This window comes from Triturus cristatus, chromosome 2_2 (genome assembly GCF_964204655.1).
Source record: "Triturus cristatus chromosome 2_2, aTriCri1.1, whole genome shotgun sequence".
NCBI classification, from domain to species: Eukaryota; Metazoa; Chordata; class Amphibia; order Caudata; family Salamandridae; genus Triturus; species Triturus cristatus.
In genome coordinates, this window is record NC_140582.1 from 1,177,662,461 (window position 1) to 1,177,686,155 (window position 23,695).

At 43.3% G+C, this 23,695-nt stretch overlaps 1 protein-coding gene across 1 annotated transcript in view; it reads right to left on the reverse strand.

Moving 5' to 3' along the window:
* Window positions 1-320: 320 nt before the first annotated feature.
* CYP26B1 (cytochrome P450 family 26 subfamily B member 1) overlaps window positions 321-23,695 on the reverse strand; it is a 91,797-nt gene continuing 68,422 nt past the window's right edge. The window contains exons 3-6 of the mRNA XM_085642754.1: window positions 16,271-16,546; window positions 15,399-15,554; window positions 11,134-11,415; window positions 321-3,555 (exon numbers count right to left, since the gene is read on the reverse strand). Of these exons, the coding sequence (XP_085498880.1) occupies window positions 3,163-3,555; window positions 11,134-11,415; window positions 15,399-15,554; window positions 16,271-16,546 (1,107 nt within the window). The 3' untranslated portion in view covers window positions 321-3,162. The remainder of the gene's footprint in view (window positions 3,556-11,133; window positions 11,416-15,398; window positions 15,555-16,270; window positions 16,547-23,695) is intronic.

Consider the following 23,695-nt stretch of genomic DNA (forward strand, 5'->3'; position numbering starts at 1 on the left):
TACTAGCACTTAACGCATTTCCACTGGAAAGTTCCAGTGCATCATGACAAAGCTGTCTTAGTACACACAAGGCAGTAATTGCATTTCTCAGCAAGGCTGTGTGCGCTCATCCGATACTAGTAGCATCACTTCTCAATAGTGTTGATCTATGTGATTGGGCAGCGACTGCATTTCTCAGCTGGGCTACATTACATTAAATGGGACAGTACCAGCACTTTATTTTATGTTCAAAGTTTTATATTGGCACAAACAAAGCCTGAAGGTGTTTAGTTGGCCTAACAACATGTACTGATATTTCAAATACAATAATTAACATTGGCTTGGGAGTGACACAGAATCATTTGGACATGCCTTTTACGAGTTGTTACAATGAACTTCTCAGCAGGGCTGCTGTATTTGAATAGGACTGTGCCTACAAGTCTCAGCAGGGCTTATGTATTTGAATAGGGCAGGGCCTGCACTTCTCGGCAGGGCTGCTGTACTTTGAATAGGACCGTGCCTTCATTTTTCAACAAGACCTTCAATGGTCCAGTACCTGCACTTCTAGGAAGGGCTGCTGTACTTTGACTAGGACAGTGCCTGCACTTCTCAGCAAGGCTGCCTGCACTTGTACGCACATAAGGCAGTACCTGCACTGTTGGACAGTGTTGCTAAACTACTAGCACTGATTTCACAGCAGCTGCTACTATACTGTACAGTCAGACAGCATACCTGAACTTAAAATAATAATGGTGTATACAACAGTAAAACTAGATTTTTGGATTATGCTTCCCAATTGCTCTGCTCATGCTGCAAACCATTTTCACTCACTTCATGTAACATAATCCGAGGAAACCTGTATGGCTACCTTCACTGAAGAGTAAAAGATAATAGTGCTGAGCCCAATTTCGGTGCAGCAAACCCTGATTTGTGGTGTTGTGGCGACTGTCCACTGTAAGCTCTGTGTATGGAACCATAAAATCAGCCAGTGGGATGAAAGACACCCAAACTCACAAGGCATGAGAAAGGAAGTTAAATGGAACTAAGCTTTGTACTGCAGAGCCTTCTATTAGCCTACTGTAAGAATCAATTCTCTGCAGTGTCAGGATCTGCAAAAACATAGCTGGTACCAGAAAACTGTAGTATTGTGTTCCAACTCCTGCTCTGATTTGGGAATGAGATTAGCTTTTATCATTCCATGAACACAGAATCTCAGCCCGAGTGTGAGACCCTGACCTCTACAAGGAACCCTGCTCTGGCAGTGAGGGTCTGACCAAGAGCTGCTACCCTTTCACATTTAATAATTCAGAAGAAGACTTTCAAATATTCCGCTGCCTAGGACGATCACCGCCCTCTGCAGATCTGGATACAGCGAGGGTTCTAAGGATTTCAGCCTTTTCTCCATATTATAGGAACTGTTGCCAGGCATGTGACATCTGACTAAAACCTTTTGGTAAAAAAGCAGCATTACATTTTACTTACGTTTTTATTTGACTGATGTGGTGCTCCAGGAGAACAAGGCTAGTACGCCCTCTATTCACTACCAGTAATGAACCATCTGTAGGACAAAGACTATCTACATGAAAAGGTCGAAGTGCATTGCCCAGGTCTTAGTGGCCATTTTGAAGTGCTAATCAATACAGAAATAAATAATTTGTTGGACACTAGTGATACTATATGGATCAGTGTAGAAAGAAGTACATAGAATTGTGTAGTTCGAAATAGCAGAAAGATGCATCCCAAGTCCTAAGCGTCCTAAATGACCTAGCACACGGCAGTCAAGCATCACAGAGATGAAAGAACCCTGAACAAAAGGTCACAACCGATTTTTACAGCAGCCTATGTAACCTATACCGTTACAAACTCAAGACTTGTGTAACATTATTAACCCCCACCTGTTTTCTTCTTCTCATGAAGGTAGTTCCAAGGAGCGCCCTTATTAGTTTGTAGTATCATTCGTCATCTATATCAGACAAGGTGGCTGCATGGTTAGTTGTGACATAGCTAGAAATGTAACAATATATCCATCATTAACCAGTTTTCTGAAAACTGTAATAAAGAGCAGTTTAGCTTAAATTGATCTAGCCCAACCCTAAAACAAATCAAAACTAGTCGCATAAAAATAAGACATGTCAGCATCTGCCCTACCGCATAATGAGCTCGAAATGTCTCCATTTCATTACGAGATGGGAATGGCCCTTTACAATGTCAAATTGGTTCTTACCATACTCAAGGAAAATGTGGATCTCTCCCTATCGCATGACAAGAAATCAAGAGGAATGAGCTACATCCTACTGTATGACAGTTTGAGCTTGCCCCTGTGACCTGAAAAGTCGCAGCATCTTCTATTGCATGATAGGTTGTGGCAACCCAATATTCGTAATGTGAGTTGCAAGTTATTTGTGAACCTGCTGTATGAAAGTTGGGGTTACCATAAACTATGGCAGGTTGAGACAACATCTGTTGCTTGGCACGTTATGAGTAATACCAGTTCATAGCATGTTTGAACTGTCCCTATGAATTGTAAGTTGGTTATGACCCTACTGTTTGACAACTTGGGATTGTCCATGTGTACTGCAACACGTGACTGGCCCTACTATGTGGCAAGGGAAACATTTCCCATCACAAACATAGGTCCAACCCTTTTGCATGAAAAAGTCGGTCTGCTCCAACCATGTCAGCTTGTACAAATCAGGGGGAATCCAAGCAGCGAGGATGACATTTCATGTTCGGTCTAATAACAAGCACTGTCCAATATCATTTGTTAACACTGTAATAAGGGAGGGTTATGTTAAAGAGCCGGGACCACAACATTCAGCTTAGAGGCCTGAGTAGTCCACCTTCCAGCCTACAACTGTATTGCTCAGTCCACTCTGGATGACTTTCTGTTCGTTCATGTGGAGCAGATGGCTGCCAATCCAGAGTCCATTTTGGATAGAACTGAACAAAGATAATTTAGCATTTTGTTTATGCACAGAAATCACTTGTTTCCACAACATTTTTGGCAGCTTTGTAAAACCTTTAGACATTAAAGAATATTTTGCTGTGATATTGTTCTTTAGAAGCTGTTCTGGTGAAGCTGTGGTTTTGTTTCTCTGTTGGTTTCTGTACTTGGTTTGTATTTTTACTTTGCATTATTATCTCCTGGCAAGAGTAGGAAAGAACGGATCCTTGAGTTGGTGGTTACACAGTGGCGCCCAACATGGTTTCTGTTTCAGTTATGATTTCGTTCTGGTTGGAATCCAGTCCAAAGAATTTGACCTTGAGTCCATCAACAGGATGGACCACGGGCACAGGCATAACACGTGGAAAGGTCCGTGTAGCCAGCTCAAATCGGCTGGTGCTGGCCAGTTCAATGGCTAAGGCCTTAAGGAAAAGCTTGGCTAGGTTTTTTCCAAGACAGGACCGAATGCCACCACCAAACGGAAGGTAGTGGAACCTGCCATCCTTGTCTTCAGTGCGGTCTATGCCAAATCGGTCTGGGTCAAAAACGTCCACATCCTTGAAAACCGGAGCAGTGTCATGGGTGTCGCGTATACTGTATAGTACACTCCATCCCTTAGGGATCTGGAACCCCTGCAAAGTAGAAACAAGACATTTTTAGTCAGAGCGTGCACAACTACATCAATAGGTCCTTGTTTTTGTCACAACACAGGATGATTTTGAAACCCATACTTTGATTGCCAGTGCCTACTGCAGGTAGCTCAAGGTTGCTTACTTTCTTCTGGACATCTTAGTGAAGTATAAACCCAATCTAGAACAACCTGTAATCTCAGATTTAATGGATTTACGTGTCCACCCCCCCCCCCCGAACAACTACCACATATATTAGTAACAACAAAATGAAGTTCTGGACTTGAAAAAGTGTACATTTGAAAACAGATTTTTTTTTTGTCATGGTCTTTTCGCTTCTGGTCGCTCTAACTGAATACTGTTCCTCCTTATCAGTTCAATATCAGAGTTGCTCTCCTTCTGTATTATCTAAGAACCTGGATCTTTTCCAAAGCATAGTGATAGTGCGACCGTACTGCAGTCTTTTGGGTACCAGATCCCTCACCATCAAAGCGCCAAGAAAAACTTTTACAGCTGTATGTTCCCTTTATAAAAGATATAAATAAAACAAATAAATGTGTGCCCTTGATAATAATAACTAAAATGCCAGAAATATCGGACACTCAGTTCAAATCGGAAAGCAGCCACAGCGTTAGTTTTTGAGAAAGATGCAAGTAAGAAAGTAGGGAGGATAGAATGAATGAATTGATGAAGGTCTAGATGATTGGTCTAACAGAGATAGCAATTTTGATACTATAAATAGTTAGCTCAAAACTTCACTGCGAGAAAGAGAGCACTTTTTGGATCTCTAATCACTTTGGTCCAGATCGATGAATCTTTAAACAACTTCCAAAAATTATTATGCATCTTAAATTAATTCAGGAACATTTCTTGCAGATTCTTCACATATATTGGGATCTAAAAAATTGAATACTCTATCCAAACTCCCCTAGACATGTTTTCTCTAGCACACAGCAAAAATCTCTGGCTGGGTTTACACTGAAATTTCACCAGAAGACCGAAGTTGATCCACCTTAATTTTTGGGGTTGATTTGATTTACATATGCTAAACATTTTTTGAAAAAATGTAAGAGGCCAAATGTAAGTTTTTTTAGGGCTGTCTTATCAATTGACTTTATCAACTAGTAATGACATTCGAATGTAAAATTTAAATCTGAGCGACTGAGATTGTTTTCTCCTATTGGACATGCTCTGGTTTATGAACCATGCTGTGAAAACTGACATACATTTTAGTAATAGCACATGTGTTTGCAGCTTCTGTGATGTCACATGAGCAGTTCCAGCTTCTGTGATGTCATAGACGTCTGTGATGTCATAGACAATGCCATTACTGAAGTCATACATGATGACATCAACAATTAAATTGATAATTGATATTAATTACGATACCATGTTTCAGATGAGGAGTAGCGCATAAGGAGGGAAATTACTTATGGTTGCGTACCTATCCATATCCGGGGAAGCCAGTGCTTTGCAGGTTTTAAATTCAAAACAATAACCTCCCTTTAAATTAAGTTTTATAAGGCATTTTTGTGTAGTTTAGTTACTGAGCTATGATAGACGGAAAGATAGCAAGGCAGACACACAGATTTTTCTTAACAGGACCTCATTAAGGGCCACCGCACGGAGGGGCTGACTCACGAGTGAGTCTCTGTTTTCACTGCTGCCAGCAATCAACAGACGACAGGGATAAAAATCAGAAGCTGCACAAAACCGCTGCATACTGCCAAGCCTCAGAACCCCCTCCCACCCTAACTCGACTGCCGACACTGAGGTGCATGGGGCCAAACCTCTGCTCGTCCAGCTCCCCCGCCAAGATGGCAGCCTTGACGTCCTGGCTGGATCTCTGTCGCTGGAATGGACTTTGGATCCCACTTCTGGAGTTGGATGAACTTGAGGAGGCATGTGGGAATACAAAAGAAGGTTTCTCGCCAATTTACAGGCAGCCAAGTATGCTTGCTTTAGCCACATCATTAGGTTTTGGGAACTCCGCGCTGAGATGTCAATTAGCCAAAGTTATTTTAGCTTGGCTCTTGATGGGCCACCATTTGACTTCAGGACCTCATTCCACAGAAGATTATTTTCCAATGAACGTTTAGTGGTGCATCCAAATTTATAATAAAAATACTCGGACAGAACATTGACTCCTAAAAAACAGAAAGGGGGATAAGAAAGGCCGAGTGTGTGTGATACAAAGAGAGGATGGCTGGGAAGCAGGGATTGAAAAGGCAGCAGTGTAATTAATGGCACTGACCTCAGGACTTTAGGTCCTAACTTAGATATAACCGAAAAGCAGCATGTACTCTGTGCTTAATTTGAGCTGGTGGGGACAGGCACTTTATTTAATTCAACAATCTTTTTGGTTCACAGCAAGTGAGAGAAAAAAAGGAGGAAGAGAAAGAAAAACTGTTTCTACGAGAGAAAGCAGGAAATAAACTGCAAGAGTGAGATAAATGGGGCAGGGAGTTTTTGGTGGCGGATAAAAGAGGCATGAGATGGAATAAAGACTACACAGTCTTAATACTCGCCACACCGACCATTGGTGTTGCTGGCCGCAGTCTTCTGAGCAAAACTGTGGGCCCGGCGCTTATTCTTTTACAAATTAAGCACTGCATGGATTGATGGCCCGAGGGAGTCACCGCGATTTAGCGCTCTTAACTGTAGCGATTTAGCACTCTTAACTGAAGTCCCATCACATATTTTGTTCTCCGCATCTGCTAAGATTACCAGCGATTCTTTCTCATTCTTCAAGTATTCATAGAATATTTCTATTTTTGTATCTAGTTCTTGTTTCAGATATTCTTTACTTGGAAATCATTAGCAGATGTGTCTAGCTAGGTCACGTCCTCTATTTCTATACTGCTTGGAACCATCCCATTCGTTGGCTCCAAGCACTGATGCAGGAGTGACTGCCAAAGCTGTATCTAAGTTATTTCTGAGGCGTGCAGACATGGGATTCTAAGACCTTTCCTGGAGAAAGTTTGTCTTTCTCATCAAAAAGTTTTGTTAAATTTCTGATTTTTGGCCATAGCTTAGTTTGCGAAGAGTTTTTTACTTCCCGGCAGAAAGCTTTTCTCTGGATAATGAGATCATTTTTGTACTAGACCCCTACCATGCCAAGCACATCCATGGAGTGTGGTTCATGCCATGTGCATATTGGGATCAAAACTCCGTGTTGCCAAAGGTGTAGGGCAGTGTGTAGCTTCTCTGCGCACAGCGGCTTTGAGAAGGCGCACCACTGTTTTCTGCAAAGTGTACCCTCTGCAGAGCCAAAGCCATTTTTACAGCTAAACAAAGACACCTACATGGCAAACACTGTAGGAAGAGTCATGTTTTTCAGTTGGATGTCCCTCAGGGATAAACTTAGCCAAGTGCTTGCCTTTGTGGAACTTTTCATAGAACTCCATAAAAGTCTACAGCAAAGCTGGGCCCTCGACCTCCGTTTTATTCTCATTGACAAGCCACTGTCCATAATGGCGCGAGCTCCGAGGGCCTGACTTCTAGTCCAGTCTTCCTCATTTCATACCAAAAGCATAATTGCAAACAGACCACGTTCTTCATAGGACTCGGATCCCTTGAGTCAAAGCCGAGAGCACGCAGACTTGCCTCCAGTATTAAGCATATTACAAGTATTTTAGCTTCTGCAGATCTGGCAAGATGCATTACCAGCTCACATTTCTTGACGCAGGTGTGTTTGACATGGCTCTTGCACATGTCTGTGTTGCTCATCAATAGGCTGGCTCATTCCTGGCAGTTCCATACAGGTTTAATTTTGGTCTATCCAGGACACCTTTAGTTCGGTGAAAATGAACCAGCAATACAAGTCCCAGTCCCAGAAATCCTCACGACACGGCTGCTCCGTCTTGCTTATGCCGGTTCCCATTGTCTCCTAGTTTATTAATGCAGAGGCGGCAGCCTGACACCGGAGAAGGTGGTATTAAATAAAATAAGATTAGTGACCATCAGAAAAGCCATCATTTTCAGCGGTTGCAGACCACCTCTATCTGTTTTCAGAGGCAATGGTATTATACATCAAAGTGTGTACACGTACGTTAATGCCACTCTTCCTTCAGAAACGACCGTCTAAGTTATAATCCCTCTAGGACATATCCATCAGGTACAAACGCTTTGCTTAAAATTTCTGAATTTGAAAAAAAGGAAGTTTGATGGCATGTTTTTTCGCTTCTGGTCGCTCTAACTGAATCCTGTTCCTCCTGATCAGTTCAATATCAGAGTTGCTCCCCTTCGGAATTATCCAACAAGCATTTACAATGCAATGGTCTCGGCATTGGTAAAGTTAGAGCTATTGGCATTGCTCATGACATTATTTTTGTTTATGTTTTTGTTTTTAAAACATTTAAAGAAACGGCATTGTTATTTACAATGTCAATAGCTTAATCACTCTCAAATGCGAGACCTATTGCATTTGCACCCACACACAGAGCCACCTACACACACACTGATTAAGCTATTGACATTGTAAATAACAATGCCGTTTCTCTACATGTTTTAAAAACAAAAACATAAACAAAAATAATGTCATGAGCAATGCCTATAGCTCTAACTTTAACAATGCCAGGTCATAAAGTAGGATAGTTCATCAATGTATGAACAGATAAAAGTGAGTAGCCCTAGTGATAATCAAGTCAGTCATACTTTTCTGGAGCTGTCATGTGAATTGCCCTTCTATATAAGTAGTATAAGACAGCCAAATTCAACAGCTGATCAGCGTGTTCTAAAGACTCAGTATGCATGGGATGAAAATAGAGGCATCCGGCATAGGCAACGCAATCTGACTGTAAAGAGCACTGTTCACACATTGTCAAATGCATTGACTTAATTTATTAACGAAATACAGGGACAAATATCCCATTGGTGGATTTCTCATCAATACACAACCCACCAGCAACATCAGCTCAGCCAGTCTCCTACGTAGCACCCCATGTGAAACCTGCCTAAATGTTTTCAAGCATTGAACAACCTGACATCATACACTGCTTCACTTACCATTGCCAGGAAGTTAATACCTACAGTGCAGGCATGTCATTCACAGGGCAACCATGCACTACAGGGCCTCCGCAGAAGATCGGTAAATGGACAATGTTCATAGCTGCCTAGCCTCGACCTAAAAATGTAGTTGAGGTTTCCTTATACAAAACATCTATCTCGATGAGTGGTTACTGCTGTTGAATTTCTGGAACATTAAATTACACAAAAACATTACTTTCTGTAATTTGTTCATGCGACATAACTGCGATGTAACTCACCAAGTGTCACCTCTAAAGTACTTAAATGTCAGACTCTGAAAAATTGCAAAGGTGGAAATGTCATACAGTGTAGGCAATTGAAAACCAGACCGCCAGAAGCATAGAAAATTTAAGCACACGCACCCTGCTGGTGATGCACCTACAGATCGGCTCCTGAACCCAGAGAGCTCTCCGGACCAGGGCTGAAAAGTGCATTCTCCGCTCTCTTCGGTACACTACATGCCGGGACTCAGAGCCATCAAGGAAGGACTACCAACTTAGTAACGATAGGCGAGGGACTGTGAGCCGCAGTGGGCAGAGAAGAAGGACCACTCACTTAGTAATTAAAACCAAAATGCTACTACATTATTCGATTAAAAGTATCACGTGAAACAACTTTTAAAGGACAGTATATGCCACTGGTGGTAGCATGGGCAAAACAAACGAAAGACAATATCTCGTCGTGTCTCTGGCGGCCTTGCTATTATGAAGGGTGCCAAGAAACACGGTAGCCTTATCTGTAGAAACATTTCAACCAAGTTTTTGATACAGATAACAATCCACGCACGCTCTACAGAGGGTTGGACGCAGCATTAGGAAGGCATGTACACTACTTTGGGTGCTTTCTTGCCACTCCCACAAAATCAGTACCCTCTTCCAAAATGGCGGCACGAATGACTGGCACGTCGCAGCTGTGCGAATGGATTACCCGCATCCAACCCAATTAGCTTATTAATACCTGTCAACGAATCACTCGGAGCCTGACGTTTGACGCGCCGCGCGAAGCATCATAAAAACAGGACACCATTTAGTTGTTTACTTCCTCTCAGAGTTCTGCTACTGACTCTTTAGCTTACGCTCTAGAACTAGTTGCAGGGAAAAAAAGTAAACAATAAGCTCCGCAGAGGACAGGGTGAGGAGACCAGGGCAGCAGCTGTACGCAGGGGGAGCGGACGATCACACCACTGCCTTTCTCCGAGGCTGAGAAGAAAATGCCTCGGAGAAACGCCACGTCCTTTTCGGATTCGGGGGCGTGTTTTGCTGTTGTCTCCTCCCTGAGACTTCTCGCAAAAAACACGTCCCCCGATCCGAAAAGGACGGGGCTTCAACGGAGTGACTGGACCTCTTCTCCAGTGGCTGGCCAGCATTTAAGAGGCCAGCCAATGGAGAACAGGAGAGAAGAGGGGCGGGTGCAAGCCCCTCTTCTCAAAGTCACTCAAACTCATTAAATCTCGGAGCGAGACTGCGCAAGCGCAGCCTTTCGCAGCCGAGACCTAAAAACCTGGATCTTTTCCAAAACTTAGTAATAGTGCGACCTTATTGCAGTCTTTTTGGTACCAGATCCCTGACCTTCAAAGCGCCAATAAAAACTTTTACAGCTGTATGTTACCTTTATAAAAGATGTAAATAAAACAAATAAATAGAAGAATTTGAAAAGAAATCAGCTGCCTGCATTCCCTTCCTCCTTAATGGGTGCCATGTGATCTAATTCACTTATTCCATTGGGTGTCGTTCCCTGCCAGGCTGATCTGTTCACAAAAAATACTTGTGATCAACAGTGCTGTACTGAGGAGAGAAGCCTTCTTGAGTTCACCACTCAGAATTAGATCAAAAAACAGTAGAAAATTGAGAAGCTGAACTTGACTTTTTTGTTTCCACAGCAGAAGTACCCACTGGGGCATATTTTTTACACAGTAGCACTTAACCTGCCAATCTCACCCTTTTCACTGTTTGAGACTGGTTTCCTTTGACTACCAAGTTCTAAAGTATGAAGAAGATAATGGCAGCATCCAAGTTGCCAATGCACAGGCATGTCTGTGTGTAGACCTTGTTCATGAAATCTCTGCAACTAATTACCTATCCAAAAGGGACCAACAGCACTTTAGAGACAATACCTCCCTCCACCCTTGTTAGTCTTTCCTTTAAATACCACAGTCTAGTCAAGAACTCCATTACTCTGTCGCTAAGTTCACAATCTGATATCTTCACAAAACACATAAATAGAAAACTACAATACTGAAAAGAGATGCTTGACCACTTCATTGGGTTAGGATTTCAATATAGAATTATAGGGTTCTGCTTGTAAAAATAATAACACACGCAATACCCTATACTAAAAAGTAAGCTGCAAGAATCAGTTTCAGAATGTCCCTGTGTTTGATGATGCATAAGTGGTTTTGGAGAGCCACTGTGATAAAAATTCTAGAATGTCCACCAGTTTGGTGAAGCAAGTGTGTCAAGACCTATGGAGTCTTTATTGGCCGGATAGCCCCTTTTAATGCATAATGAGCTTGAAGAGACCCAAAGGGAGCTCTTCATTGTTGTGGGCACTCACATCTAGCTCGAAGGTCTGCAGAACCGTTCTGTAGCCTCCAGACACTGGGCTGAAGAGACGCAGAACTTCCTTGATCACACAGTCCAGGTAGTGAAGGCTGCTGATGGTATCCACCCGAAATGCCCCATCACAGATGCAGCCGTTGTGCAGGATACCGTTGCCCCTGAGCTCCTCCCGCAACTTCTCCAGGACGGGCGGGTGCTTCAGGAACTGCATAATGAGGGAGGTACTGGTGCTGGCTGTTGTAGCATAGGCAGCAAAAATCATCTCCAGGGTACCATCCTAAAAGGCAGGAGAGAAGAAAACGAAGACGTGAGAAGAGGATGCACAAAAAAAGGTAAGGTTTCAGAAACTTTATGAGTACTGAAAGTCTATGAAATATATAGCGCTTAAAAGAAGTGTGCACAGCTGTGAAGATGTGTGACTGGGTCTGAGGCAAATAAGGGAAGTGAAAAGAGGAAATCAAGTGACTTGCCAGGCTAATAATGCTGGGTCAAGTAGGAATGCCATGGCATGACCTAAAATGTCATCGTACAGTCAATAGGTTACCCCCTAGACCATTTGTAGTTGCTTATTTTTGGACTCTGCCCTCCCAACAATCCTTTGAGACATGTTGCGACATCCAGAATTGAGGGCCACCGCAACTAACTCGACTCTCGCTAAAAAACCCTACTCTTAAAAACCCAGCAGCAAATAAAGACCAATAACCACCACAAGCATAACGGCATTTGCGCCATACAGTTTTATGCTACTTATATACAATATTGCAAGAACAACGATAACATTTCTGTACTTACTGGCAATGCTTACACCCTTTATGAGCATTTTTAAAGGTAGAAAGATTCCTGAAAGTTGGAACCAGGAAGTTAAAGACTTACTAGAATTCTTTGAAATTTATTGCAGTGCGTTGATAATATATAATTTCACTTCCTACTGATATCCCTTTCAATTTTATTGGGTGCTGCCTCGACCATGTTGCTTTCAAATTTGAAAAGAGGATTGGTTAATTCCTCTTGGCACTTCTCCTAACTGGTGACCTTAATTTTTTGTCATTTTTGGCACTTGTGTGTTTTACTGGTGAAAAAAAAATGAAAGTCTCCAGTAAAACACACAAGTGATTCGACTTCTAACAGTATGGAAATATCTTAGAACTTTAAACATGAAACGTTAAGATTGCTGCTTGAATTAAATCTGTTAATATACTCTATACAAATCTGCAGAACTGGCAGCAGAAGTTATGGCAGCGGGTGTCAAGTTTTCCGTTCTCAGCTATCCACACCAATCGATTACCAATCGATTACCGATGGCTGCTCAGTACTGAATGGACATTAATTAAAGACAAGAATGACCAATCCCCAACCCCACTTGAAGTTAGTTAGCGGTGATGTTAGTTAGCGGTCTAGTTGGCATCATGTGCATCAACAGGTACATCCCTGTGTTCTGTTTCAATGGATCTTGCTTGTGTGGTTTGTAGAAGGCAGACTCCATTAAATAGCACACTTTTGCGGCATTTGCGCAGGCTGGCATTCAAGTGTCGTCGAGCAGACACACTTTTTTTTTTATAAATCTTTTTATTAAATGGACTCAACAACATGGTACAGTTCCACAGAGGTCAATACAAAGGGTACAGCGAAAGCAAGTATACATACAGATGCAATAGTGGTGTGCGTTGGAAATCACGAGAGCTGACACACTCTTAGGTTGGTCAAATGGTATTTATTTTTGAGGTTTTTTTTATCATCTACTGTGAGCACACCTCGAAACAAGACTGAGCATGGTCCTCAAATGCCTTCCTCTTCTTGCAAGCCTCTCCACTAAGGACAATGCATAAACCTGAATTTAGGGGGTCTTAATTGTGAATCCCTGCCTAAAACATAGATTGTGAGAAAGCTTTAGATGCTATCTGCGTCATAGAGCATGAGCTTTGGAATTTCTGCTAGTACAGAAACTTGGGATGAGTTGCTCACTCCATAAACGAGGTTGCCACTACAAAGGGTCTTTAGAGAAGCTTTGTGCTGGCTTCAAGAGAGCTCGCTGAAACCTGAAAAGTGATGGATGAGGCGCAACATAATCACAGCCCAGGTACAGGCTGACGGTTTCTTCTTTCATCTTTAATGCAAGACTTACATTATCCATCCCCAGCAGTCACTGTAATAATAGGCGTTGCCAATTTATAAATATGGAAACCGCCTCACTGGTAATGAGGTAGAGTCAACATGGTATACAGTATTCACAAGAGAACATCCCAGAAGGTGTTTACTTTACAAGATAAACGCTGTGAGTTCAGAGGTATTTATGAAACAACAGAAATGACATCTCTGGAGCCCTTCTTCAGAAAATGATATGCCAGGCTGTGACTGTAAAGTTAGCGTTTGCTAGTATTGTACTTTTGTAAGCACTACGGCCGTTAATAACACCACTTTGATCTCCTTGAGAGTATGTATGAGAAACAGAGGGCATTGGCAACTGCGTGTGGATGATTCTCTCTCCACATACCTCTGCTCTCCCTCGCAGATTGCAGACCACAAGGTGGTAAATGAAGGAGAGTTGAGCCCTGCAAGACCATAGACCTTCCTGGATAATGGAGTGTACTCCCAGTTTTTATAATGCCAGGCATAACCTCCATAGACAGCATCTGGATTGTCACTTAAATCCGAAATGTTGCTGCCAACAGACCATCCTGGCAAGAAGATTATGAGAGATGGCAGTTCATTACATGCCTACATATCAGGCGCATTGGTAAAATGGCTGCAGTGACATGCAAAGATCCTGCATTCATCTGGAGCACAGCATTAAATATGGTCTGGGGGTCCTTCTGCTATACACATCCATAGAGCCTTTGTATTTGTACCCCATTCATATGAGAAACATCACCAAACAGGAACTCCGATGCCCCAGCTTTGTAGTCAAGGCAAATGCCTTCTAAATATATTATGTTTTGTTTACTGCAACAGAACCATAGAGGTCGGATGTAGGTGGAAGCTCACTAGCCAAAGAGTATAGCTGACAAGAGCTCATCTAAGAGTCCTCCTTGAAGACTGAATAAGACCTAGTATACAATATCCTACGCATGCTGGAGAACGCGTAATGTCAGGAGCCCAAACTGAAATTTCAGCATGAATACGCAAAATCTGCCTCAATAATTCAATTACCTCCAAGAGGAAGTTAAGGTTTAATTCTAAAACCTCTGCACATTGCACAATATCTCCTGCAGCAAGGATCCTGCATCCCTCTTGTGTGTCAACCTGAACCAGCAGCTCGACCAACATGCATTTAATCTACCGAGCAGATGTTAAATGACAGAATCACTTTGTTAGGCCCTCGGAGATTAGTGCCTAGGACACTAGAATGCTTCCCTCTTGTAAGCAGAGATAATCCAACTGTGCTGTAGAAAAATTCTGCAAGATGTCTGGGCATCATGGTACGCAACAACCAATGAATGCTGGGTAAGAGTCCACCCTTTCATGACCTCCGGCCTACAAGTCATTCAATCTTCCATCAAATCCCACTCTACCTAGCCAATAATAAAAAAATAATAGGTTATTATCGTCAAAAAATGCCAGCGTAAGGGCTGCCCATCTAGATTCTTATCATGAACCAATCATCTGCTCAGAGATATCCCCAAAGAGTGGATATCACACCATAAAATTGGTAGTTAACTTGGTCAAAAGGGCCCTGTAGTTCCCGAAACAGTTCTACAACCTTGAGTTACCCTAATGTGGGTATCTCCAGATCGGAACCTCTAGTAACATGCATCAATGAAGCATAGATACACTGCTTCTGAAACCCACTTAAAATACTAAGGAAAAGCCTTTCCACTCCACTCCACTCGGGCTCTATCTCTAGAAAGATCATTTATTTGCAGACCAGCCTTCCTGAGCGACCAGGTAACATGATTGGCATACATTCAGCCTGGTATCCTTGCTCTCTCTTCTTAAATACTTATAAGTACTGCTTGTATGGAAACAATCAAAGACTCAATTCATGCAACCTGCTGCCAGACTGAAATCTCTTTTGGAGATGTCTCCTGGGCATTATGCCCCAATCTGATCAGTCAATTACCCTGTTAGATTATTGATTTCCGCCGACCTGCTGCCCCTGTCTTTAAAAAGTCTTTGAGACAATAAAGAAGAAATCAGAGAGAGAAGAGCTGGTGTTGATTTTTCTAGCGTATAAGTATTGGAGAGCCACATGTAAGTCTGGTAACATTCATCTATTTGGCTAGTATGTTCATCAAGGGCTCTGAGGCAAGGAGAAACTATTACCTTCAGCTCTTGCATGGTCAACTCCTTGCCGTGTTCCTTGCCGCTCTCGATAAGAATATCCAGGGCATCTGCATAGTCCTTGCCCTGAGTGTTTTGCAACTTCTCATGGATGGCTTTTTCCAAGCTTTTCTGCAGGGTCTCGCGGGCTCTGATTCCCTAAGAAGCCAAAATGAATAACAATCATCAGTCAACTGTATGCATTAGTATGTGGCGGCTTATTGGTGGCTAAAGTGAAATGAGTTGTGAGCCACATCAGTGAATACCATGCCTAAAACTGGGCACCGATTTGGGGGGAAAAGGACAAGTATTGTGAGGGAAGGGGAAGGAAACTGAGCAACTTTCGAGATGATGCTCATTTGAAAGCAGGCAACACTCTTATCTTACATTACTCTCAAAAGCACAAAATGCTAGTTCTATTTAGGTGTAAGTAGTAAATGTACAGCAACCGTTGCAATCTGAGGGTGCAAACGGGCTACAAACTCCAAAGGGGAAGCAAACAGGCAAAGTCTTGCCCTGTCCCACAAAAACCACAAATTATATCCAGTAAGAGAAATCCTAAATTCGACCTGCTGATGCAATCATTATACATCATGTCATAGTGCAATATTTCAGATGCTGCTACATTCATAAACTGGGCCCATAGAGCCCAATGGCCAGCTGGCAGGTTTCATGCGGCAACAAAGAATTTGGAGTAGATTCTTGCTTACCAGTGAGAAATGTATTCTTTGATTCATAGATCACCATTTATTTTACCTTTTCTTTTCATTCATTTGTTATTGCCTTTAAATGAGGGACAATCGAACATGCCTGCATACAAACATACCACACCACACCACAGACCCTCCTACACCAAATAATTTTTCAGTACATACCCTTCTGTAGCCACTGAATGGCATGTCCACAGGTAGGGAGAAGACGTTCTCCACAAATTGTTGGAAGACCTTAAAGAGCTGGCTAAGCTCCTCGTCGGAGAGGCGGAATCCTAGGAGGACTCGAATGGCCATGCGGAAGGTGAGCTTCTGGGCTTCGCAGTAGACGTTGATAGGGTTCGGATCGCTGCTCCACATACGTAGGGTGTCCTGGATCACCACCTGAATCTTTGGCAGGTAACTCTCCAGTGCCTCGTGGCTGAAGATCTTGGAGAACACCTGCAAAACATGGAAAGATCCTGGCGTATTAGTCACATGTCCCACAGGGCATGCATTGTTTAACAGAACACATGACTCAATTGGGCTTCGTTTGTCATGACTGATCACTGTCCATTAGCGATCGAAAACAACATTTCAGTGGACATCTGTGCTCTGCTTGGCCAATGCCGTCATGTTCCACTCAGGAAAAATGAGATTATATTGTAATGTGTCACAGTCCATCCAACTTCTGTATGACTTCATGTTCCTTACGTATCTCTGCAGCAGCCTGACGTGTCAATCAGCCTTTGAAAGGCACATAATTACATTTAGTGTGATACTGGAGACAAAGTCTATCATGGATTATATCTTTTTGGGTATAACACATTCAGAACACTGCAGCTAGGTTCTTATTTGGATTAAAGAAATGTGATAACTCTGCAATCTACGCACTAGCTTCCAAAGCACAAGAGGATTACATTGATATTACTTTGCACAGCAGTGAACTAGTGATGGAAGTGAAAAAATACTGCTCGCCTCAACCTACACTCCTCCACAAAATTCCATGTCAGTGTAGCAATTTTGGAGGCGAATCTTTGAAGGCGCAGTGAGCAAAACTCTGCACTTCGCTGCTGATGAAATGAGCATTTTTGTCTGAAGCTGAAGACATGACCATGTGCAGAGCCAAAAGATCCTTTTAAGTCTTCTGAATAGTTTTTGTGGTTTTGACATACAATCAAAGAAATCATGAATACACTATACATGTTGGATATCAGGAAATAGCATTTGGTGTAGGGCAAAAAATACAGTATTGAGTTCTCTGAAAGAGAGCATGAGGTTAGATTCAAGTGTCATATATGTACAAGTGCCAAGGGTCCCACCTGAATAATCCATACCTATCGATGATGGGCCAGGGACCACAGTTTTCAAGGCTCTTTACCTGATCTTCCCGTTATCAAGTCCGAACTCTTCTCTTCCCCTCCCACTTCTAAACCATAATATTTTATCCATCAAGCCCAGATCTTTTGGAATTTCCAGGGACATCCCCTTGCTTTATATGGGATTTTTTCCGCAACCATATATAGATCTAGGCATGCTCTCCATTCCTTGAGTGTAGGAATTTGATGGACACCCCAGTATCGCACTATGTCCCTCTTGGCTACCACCAACCCCAAATTAGCCAACGTGAGTTTATGACGTGGCAAGTCCACGTCTGTAGGGATTCCCAATAGGATGAACCTGGCTTCCAACTCGAGTTGGGCATACAATATATTGTTAGTTCCCTCAATATTTTAATCCAATATTTTTGAATCCGGCTGCACTCCCATAGGGTGTGTATGAATGTACCGCATTCTGTGTGGCATCTGAGGCAGCCCAGGGTGTCTACTCTCCCCATGTTGTGTAGTCTGGCTCTGTCAAAGTACGTGCTGTGCAGGATTTTATATTGAATGAGTCGTAATCTTCGTTTTATTGCCACTTCACGTGGGTGCATAAGGGCGGCTTCCCAGTCGGTGTCTTCCATTGGGCCAGTGGTGATTTCCCATTAGATCTAAGCAGGCCTAGTTTGATGGGCATGTTGTTAATTAGTGTTCTGTATGTCATCAAGATGGCCTTAGCAGGAATCTCCACCTACAAGAGTCTGCCTTCTAAGGGGGAATATTCCGGCAGTGTCTCGGCATCTAGCCCCTCCGCTTGCCAGGCATGTTGTAATCTAAGATAGGCATAGGGTTTGAGTGTCATGGAGCTGATACATGGCTTGAAGTGTGGCGAATGGTGCCAGAGTGCCTTTCTCTATGACACCTCCTATTTTGGAGATCCCTATTAGATCCCACTGTCTAAAGCCTCTCAGCTTTCTGATCTCAGCTAGTCTCGCTCCCTCCCACAAAGGGGTCTCCCTCGTATGTTTCACGTCCCATTTCATTTGCTTCTCTGCACTTTTCCACGCTTCCAGCACCCTCTGGGTGGCTGGCAAGAGCTGGCTACTGCCCTTTCCTCCATGGATATAGTGCAGTTGTGTGTGGTCACGAAATTGAAGTCGTTCTAACATGTATGTGGGGTGGTCTCTTGTAACGTGGTTCCATTCATTAATTATAATGAGATGGGCCGCTCTGTAATAGGCTTTGATATCTGGTAAGGCCAAACACCCATTGTACGGGTTCGGCTGCAACATTTGCAGCGCTGTTCTTCTGAATACGTTTAGATATAAAATAGTATTACCAGGAGTTCCGCCAATACTACTGCTAGTATTATTACTTGTACTCATGCTACTACCAGAATTATTCCTACTGCTCACTTGACTATTACTACAAATGCTGCTACTACCAATTGCACCAATTTTACAATAAGTATTACTGTTTCTTCGCTGTGTATTACTACTATGGCCGCGGCACACTGATCCTACTACCAGTGCTACTACAAGCTTGACAGCTGTTACTTCCACTAATTCCCCTACCACTACGGCTGCCAGTATTAATACTAGTACAGTTGCGAGTACTAATTTTACAATTAGCATTACTGCTCTGCCATGTACTACTAGAGCACCAGTACCAATGCCAGCAGTCCTGTGTAACTGTTGCTAGAGCCAGGTCTAGTTCTGCTAGTAAAAGCACTAGGCATTAGTAGGGGAGGCATTAGTTGGGGTTGTAGGGGCAATATCAGCGTGGCAACGAAAATTGCAAAGGAACTAGTCAGCCCTGGAATCACAGCTGTGTCGTAAAACTGGGGCACAGTGATTAACGTTGGCTGCGGGTGTGACCTGAAAGAGGTGAGCAGTGGATTTCAGATTTATTGATTCCTCTTTTAATTTTGCTGCTTATTTTAGTTAAGAGTTTTCTAAAGCCCACATACATCCAAAAGAAGTGAAGCACCTTGCAATAAAATAAAAACAAACAATGGATGCTGTGTAAATCTTTTAAAAAACAACACAGCACAGAATAATAATAGATAAAATGCCAAACAATGCCCAAAGTTAAAAACAATCAACCCAGGAAATCCCCCAAAAAAGTGCTTTCATTTTTACAGAAATGTATCTCATCTCAAAAGTGTCTGCGACGGTTTTCACACTGTTGCCATGCCTGTAAACAACTGTTCCATACTTTTTTGGAGTGTCATGTTCTTCCAGAAATGTCCAGTTTTTCGGTAGACCCATGGGTGAACCCAAAGGCCACCTTGAACTTAATTAGGTCTCAGATATAGGGCTAGTACAGGCTCTGAGTAACAGGACATAATATGATTGCATCCGCTTGGTTTAGGCATGCAACACTGCCTAGGGTGGAGTAAAAGAGCCCTTTAACTGCAGCACTGCATTACCAGAGTCCAGTCGCATCTCGAGAACCGTACCCTTAACCAACACTCGACTGTCCACAGCTAAATAAAGTAACTCCACTGGTGAAAGGGAGCTGACTGCACCTGTGCCTTTACACCAGGATCCAATGTTAGCCTTGGGTCTAGGATGAAGCATAAGTGATGTCACCTGAGTGGACAGAACAAGCACTCAGTCATCCAACTTGAATTTACAGACCTTTTCCTGGATAAGAAGAAACTCCGTTGTTGCAGGATTTGCCTACTGCAGTGCTGGACCACTGAATTTCCAATTCAACACAGGGTCTTAGGTGATTGATATCACCAGCATACTGATGAGCAAAGATACCTACAGTCCATCCAACTTAGAGGACCTATCAGGGTGGTCCATCGTTGGTTCACGAAGGCTCGATCCATGCCTGAGTTTTATGATTTCCAGAGGAGACCAATGAATGGTTGTCTGTGGTTACACTGAAAAAGGTTTTGGGATCCAGCTTTCCTGGGCCAATGGGGGGAAACATCAGAAGCATCAGTGACCTATAGCTCATCCTTCTTAACTACTGGTTCTAGAATTCTACCATGCATAGTTCGGCACTGCTTACCTTTCAGTCCACTCGAGACATTGTGTCGAATAGGCCCGACAACTGCCTGCCCAGGCTCTCCAGCCATTGCCATGCGGGCAGGGATTAAAAGCAGGCACGATGAAGGCCAGCCAGTTGCAACATTGAGGATTGAAACAGTTTATACAGAATGGGAGAGAGGGTGTAAAAAAAGGAACAGAAAGAACAAGGCCAAGTACCTTAGTTCATAAAATACAGAAAACAACCATTATGTTACAGCAAACAAATGATGGATGGAATGCTGACTAAGCCTGGGCAAAGCACTACGCTACGCTCGCGTAGTTTGCGAAGTTTGCGCTACTTCGCACTACGCAAATTGCACGTAACACAGTGCAAACATGCGTAGCGTAGCGTTGCGTAATGCTGCGGCCATTTTTTGCTTGCTCGCGGACCTCAATATCAAGTTGGCGACCGCGAGCAAGCAAAATGACATCCCGGCGAGACTTTTTCCTTGTTCGCGATCAGCAACATCAAGTTGCCGATCGCGAGCATGGAAAATAAACTTCCCGGCGAGATTCTCAACGCGGGGAGGTCAGGTTTCTCATTGCGAGTGGTCACGTATGCTCGAGAAACTACCAGTCCGTGTTGAGAAAGCTGCCGCTCGAGTAAAAATCTACTCGAGCGGCAGAAAACTACAGCTCGCACTGAGCAAGATGCCGTTTTCAATGATTGCACAGTGCCGGATGCTTGTCCGCACTGTGCAATCATTGAAAACGGCATCTTGCACAGTGCGAACAGGGTACTATGCAGTTCGCGAAGTGCTACGCCTAGCTCACGTAGTGCGAAGTGCACTTTGCGTAGCTTCGCGTAGTGCTACTTCGAGAACTACACCCAGGGTTAATGCTGACAATGCAAACATTCTCCCCCAGTCAAAAGCTCTGGGTTAAATCCATCGTTCTTTTGCCCACTACGCCACCCCAGTTTGGACCCATCCATATACAAATCAGTCTTGACCCTGTGCCCCATGGGAACAGTCCAGACCGAACTGCCAGGCCAGGTCCTCCCTGGACCGGAAACAAGCATCCTGGGACCGGTTTCAGGGCATGTCACCCTTCTTCAGCCAGGCTAGCTTGAATCAAATGGCACAGTGAGCAAGGGACCCACGTCTGGGCATACCCATCCACTTAGGGCGAAAAGTGTTACAGCAAACAAATGATGGACGAAATGCTGACAATGCAAACATTCTCCCCCAGTCAAAAGATCTGGGTTAAATCCATCGTTCTTTTGCCCACTACGCCACCCCAGTTTGGACCCAGCCATATGCAAATCAGTCTTGACCCTGTGCCCCATGGGAACAGTCCAGACCGAACTGCCAGGCCAGGTCCTCCCTAAACAACCATTATGCAAGCTTTTAGGAACTGTAAATTTGAAAATTTCCCTAGCAGTCAGCACCAGAAAGGAAAAGGTAACATTTTCCTGGCTAGGACCTCGCATTTATATTTAAGTGCAAGTCTCGCTGCAGTGTGTGTGATGAAATAACATCCCTGCCCCTTTAAGAACTCAGCAGAGAGACTCAACAATAGCACTTTTATATGTAATTCCCTGCACAGTCTGACCTTCCAATATGTCTGGACACAGCTAGAATTTCTTTTTTTTCTTTTTTCCAGAGCAGTAAACCGAAGCAGGCACTTTTTGACTGTAAAAAACACACACACACACACACATCTAGATATCTAAATATCTATTTATAAAGATAGATAGATATACGTACATATACATATAGTCGCTTGAAAACACTAAAGGATTTTTTGTTTAGTTTAGATTTCCTGTTTCAAGTGGATTAAAACAAATATATGCTATGCTAGCTCTCAGATACCCAGTAGCAAAAAGGGTCTCTGTGCAGATTTTTTTGGGCAGCTGAAAATATAGAGGGCCTTATTTATGAGAAGTGTTGCATCGCTGCGACAAAGCAGCAATGCAACGCTTCTCAGTGCGCCTTCTTTGCGACATGATGGATGCTTCATACAGTAAATATGACGCATCATGTTGCAAGGAATGACAGATACGTCAGTATTACTGACGTATGTATCTGTCGGCGCAAAACTGATGCATTGCTGGACTTGTGTCGGAAGCGTGACACAACTCCAGCAATGCTGTGAGGGGGGGCTATTATTTTAGCACAGTGTCAGTCTTACGCCTGCTGTGTGGCAGGCGTAAGATATTGTCGCAATGGCATCATAAAAGTAGCACACTGAAATCTCATTGATTTCAATGCGCCGCTTCTACGAGGCTTTTTGCGGGGGGAACGCCTACCCTGTATACATTATACCTGGCGCAGGTATAATGTGGCACAGGGGTTTACAAAGTGACACATCTGCCTAGATGCATCACTTTGTATATAGGGCGCAACATGGTGCATTTTTTTTTGCCACCGGTGCATCACAAAAAGTGAGGCACTGGCAGCGCAAAAGTGTCGCAAGGCCTCATAATCAAGGCCCAGAATGACCTGGAAAGGTAAGGCCAAGTTTGAGCAACGCCAACAAAGTGGACCTCGCTGCCACTGTAATGCCTGTGCATGATATAGGTGTTATTGGTGTCATAGCTCAGTGGGCCAAGCGCCTACTTCAGAGCGCCACTGGAACTATGAGAGAACGTGACTGATGCTGGACCGTTTGTGGCATCTGTAGGCTCAGGTTTTTGAGAAGTTAAGAATTACGAGGTGACATCACAGAGGTTGGACCATACCATACAAACAACGGTTGGGCCGTCTGACCTCACAGATGCATGGGCTGAGTCCTTTAGAATGTCAGATAGGACTGTAGTCCGAGTTTGACATCAAAGACAGCCATAAACAGACCCTGACATCATAGAGGAGGGGTCCTTGTTTGAGTCTGAAATCACAGAAATGGTAAATCGAGATAATTGAGAAGTCACAGAGTTTCAAGGTCACATCACCTTTTAGTGAGTGTGATATCACAGAGGGTGCTTAAAGTCTGGTACAACAGAAGACTTTTTTTGGTTGTCTTTGAACTCTTGAGGGTTCTGTTACCACCTCATCTTTCCAAGGAAGGCCACCTCATCTTTCCAAGGAAGGCCAGACATTATCCAGAAACAAGAACCTGGAAATCCCAAACCTCCACAGATCCCGGTGTTTATGAAATGCTTCTTCGAGTGATGGGAGTTCAGAGAACATTCTTCGCCCATCAGGCAGAGATTTCTTTTCCCACGATCTCACAAAGTCTCTGCTCTCTGTGGACACACTTTGCTTTTGAGCTCCTGGAATAATGGAAGTCATGTATCACCAGTAGGG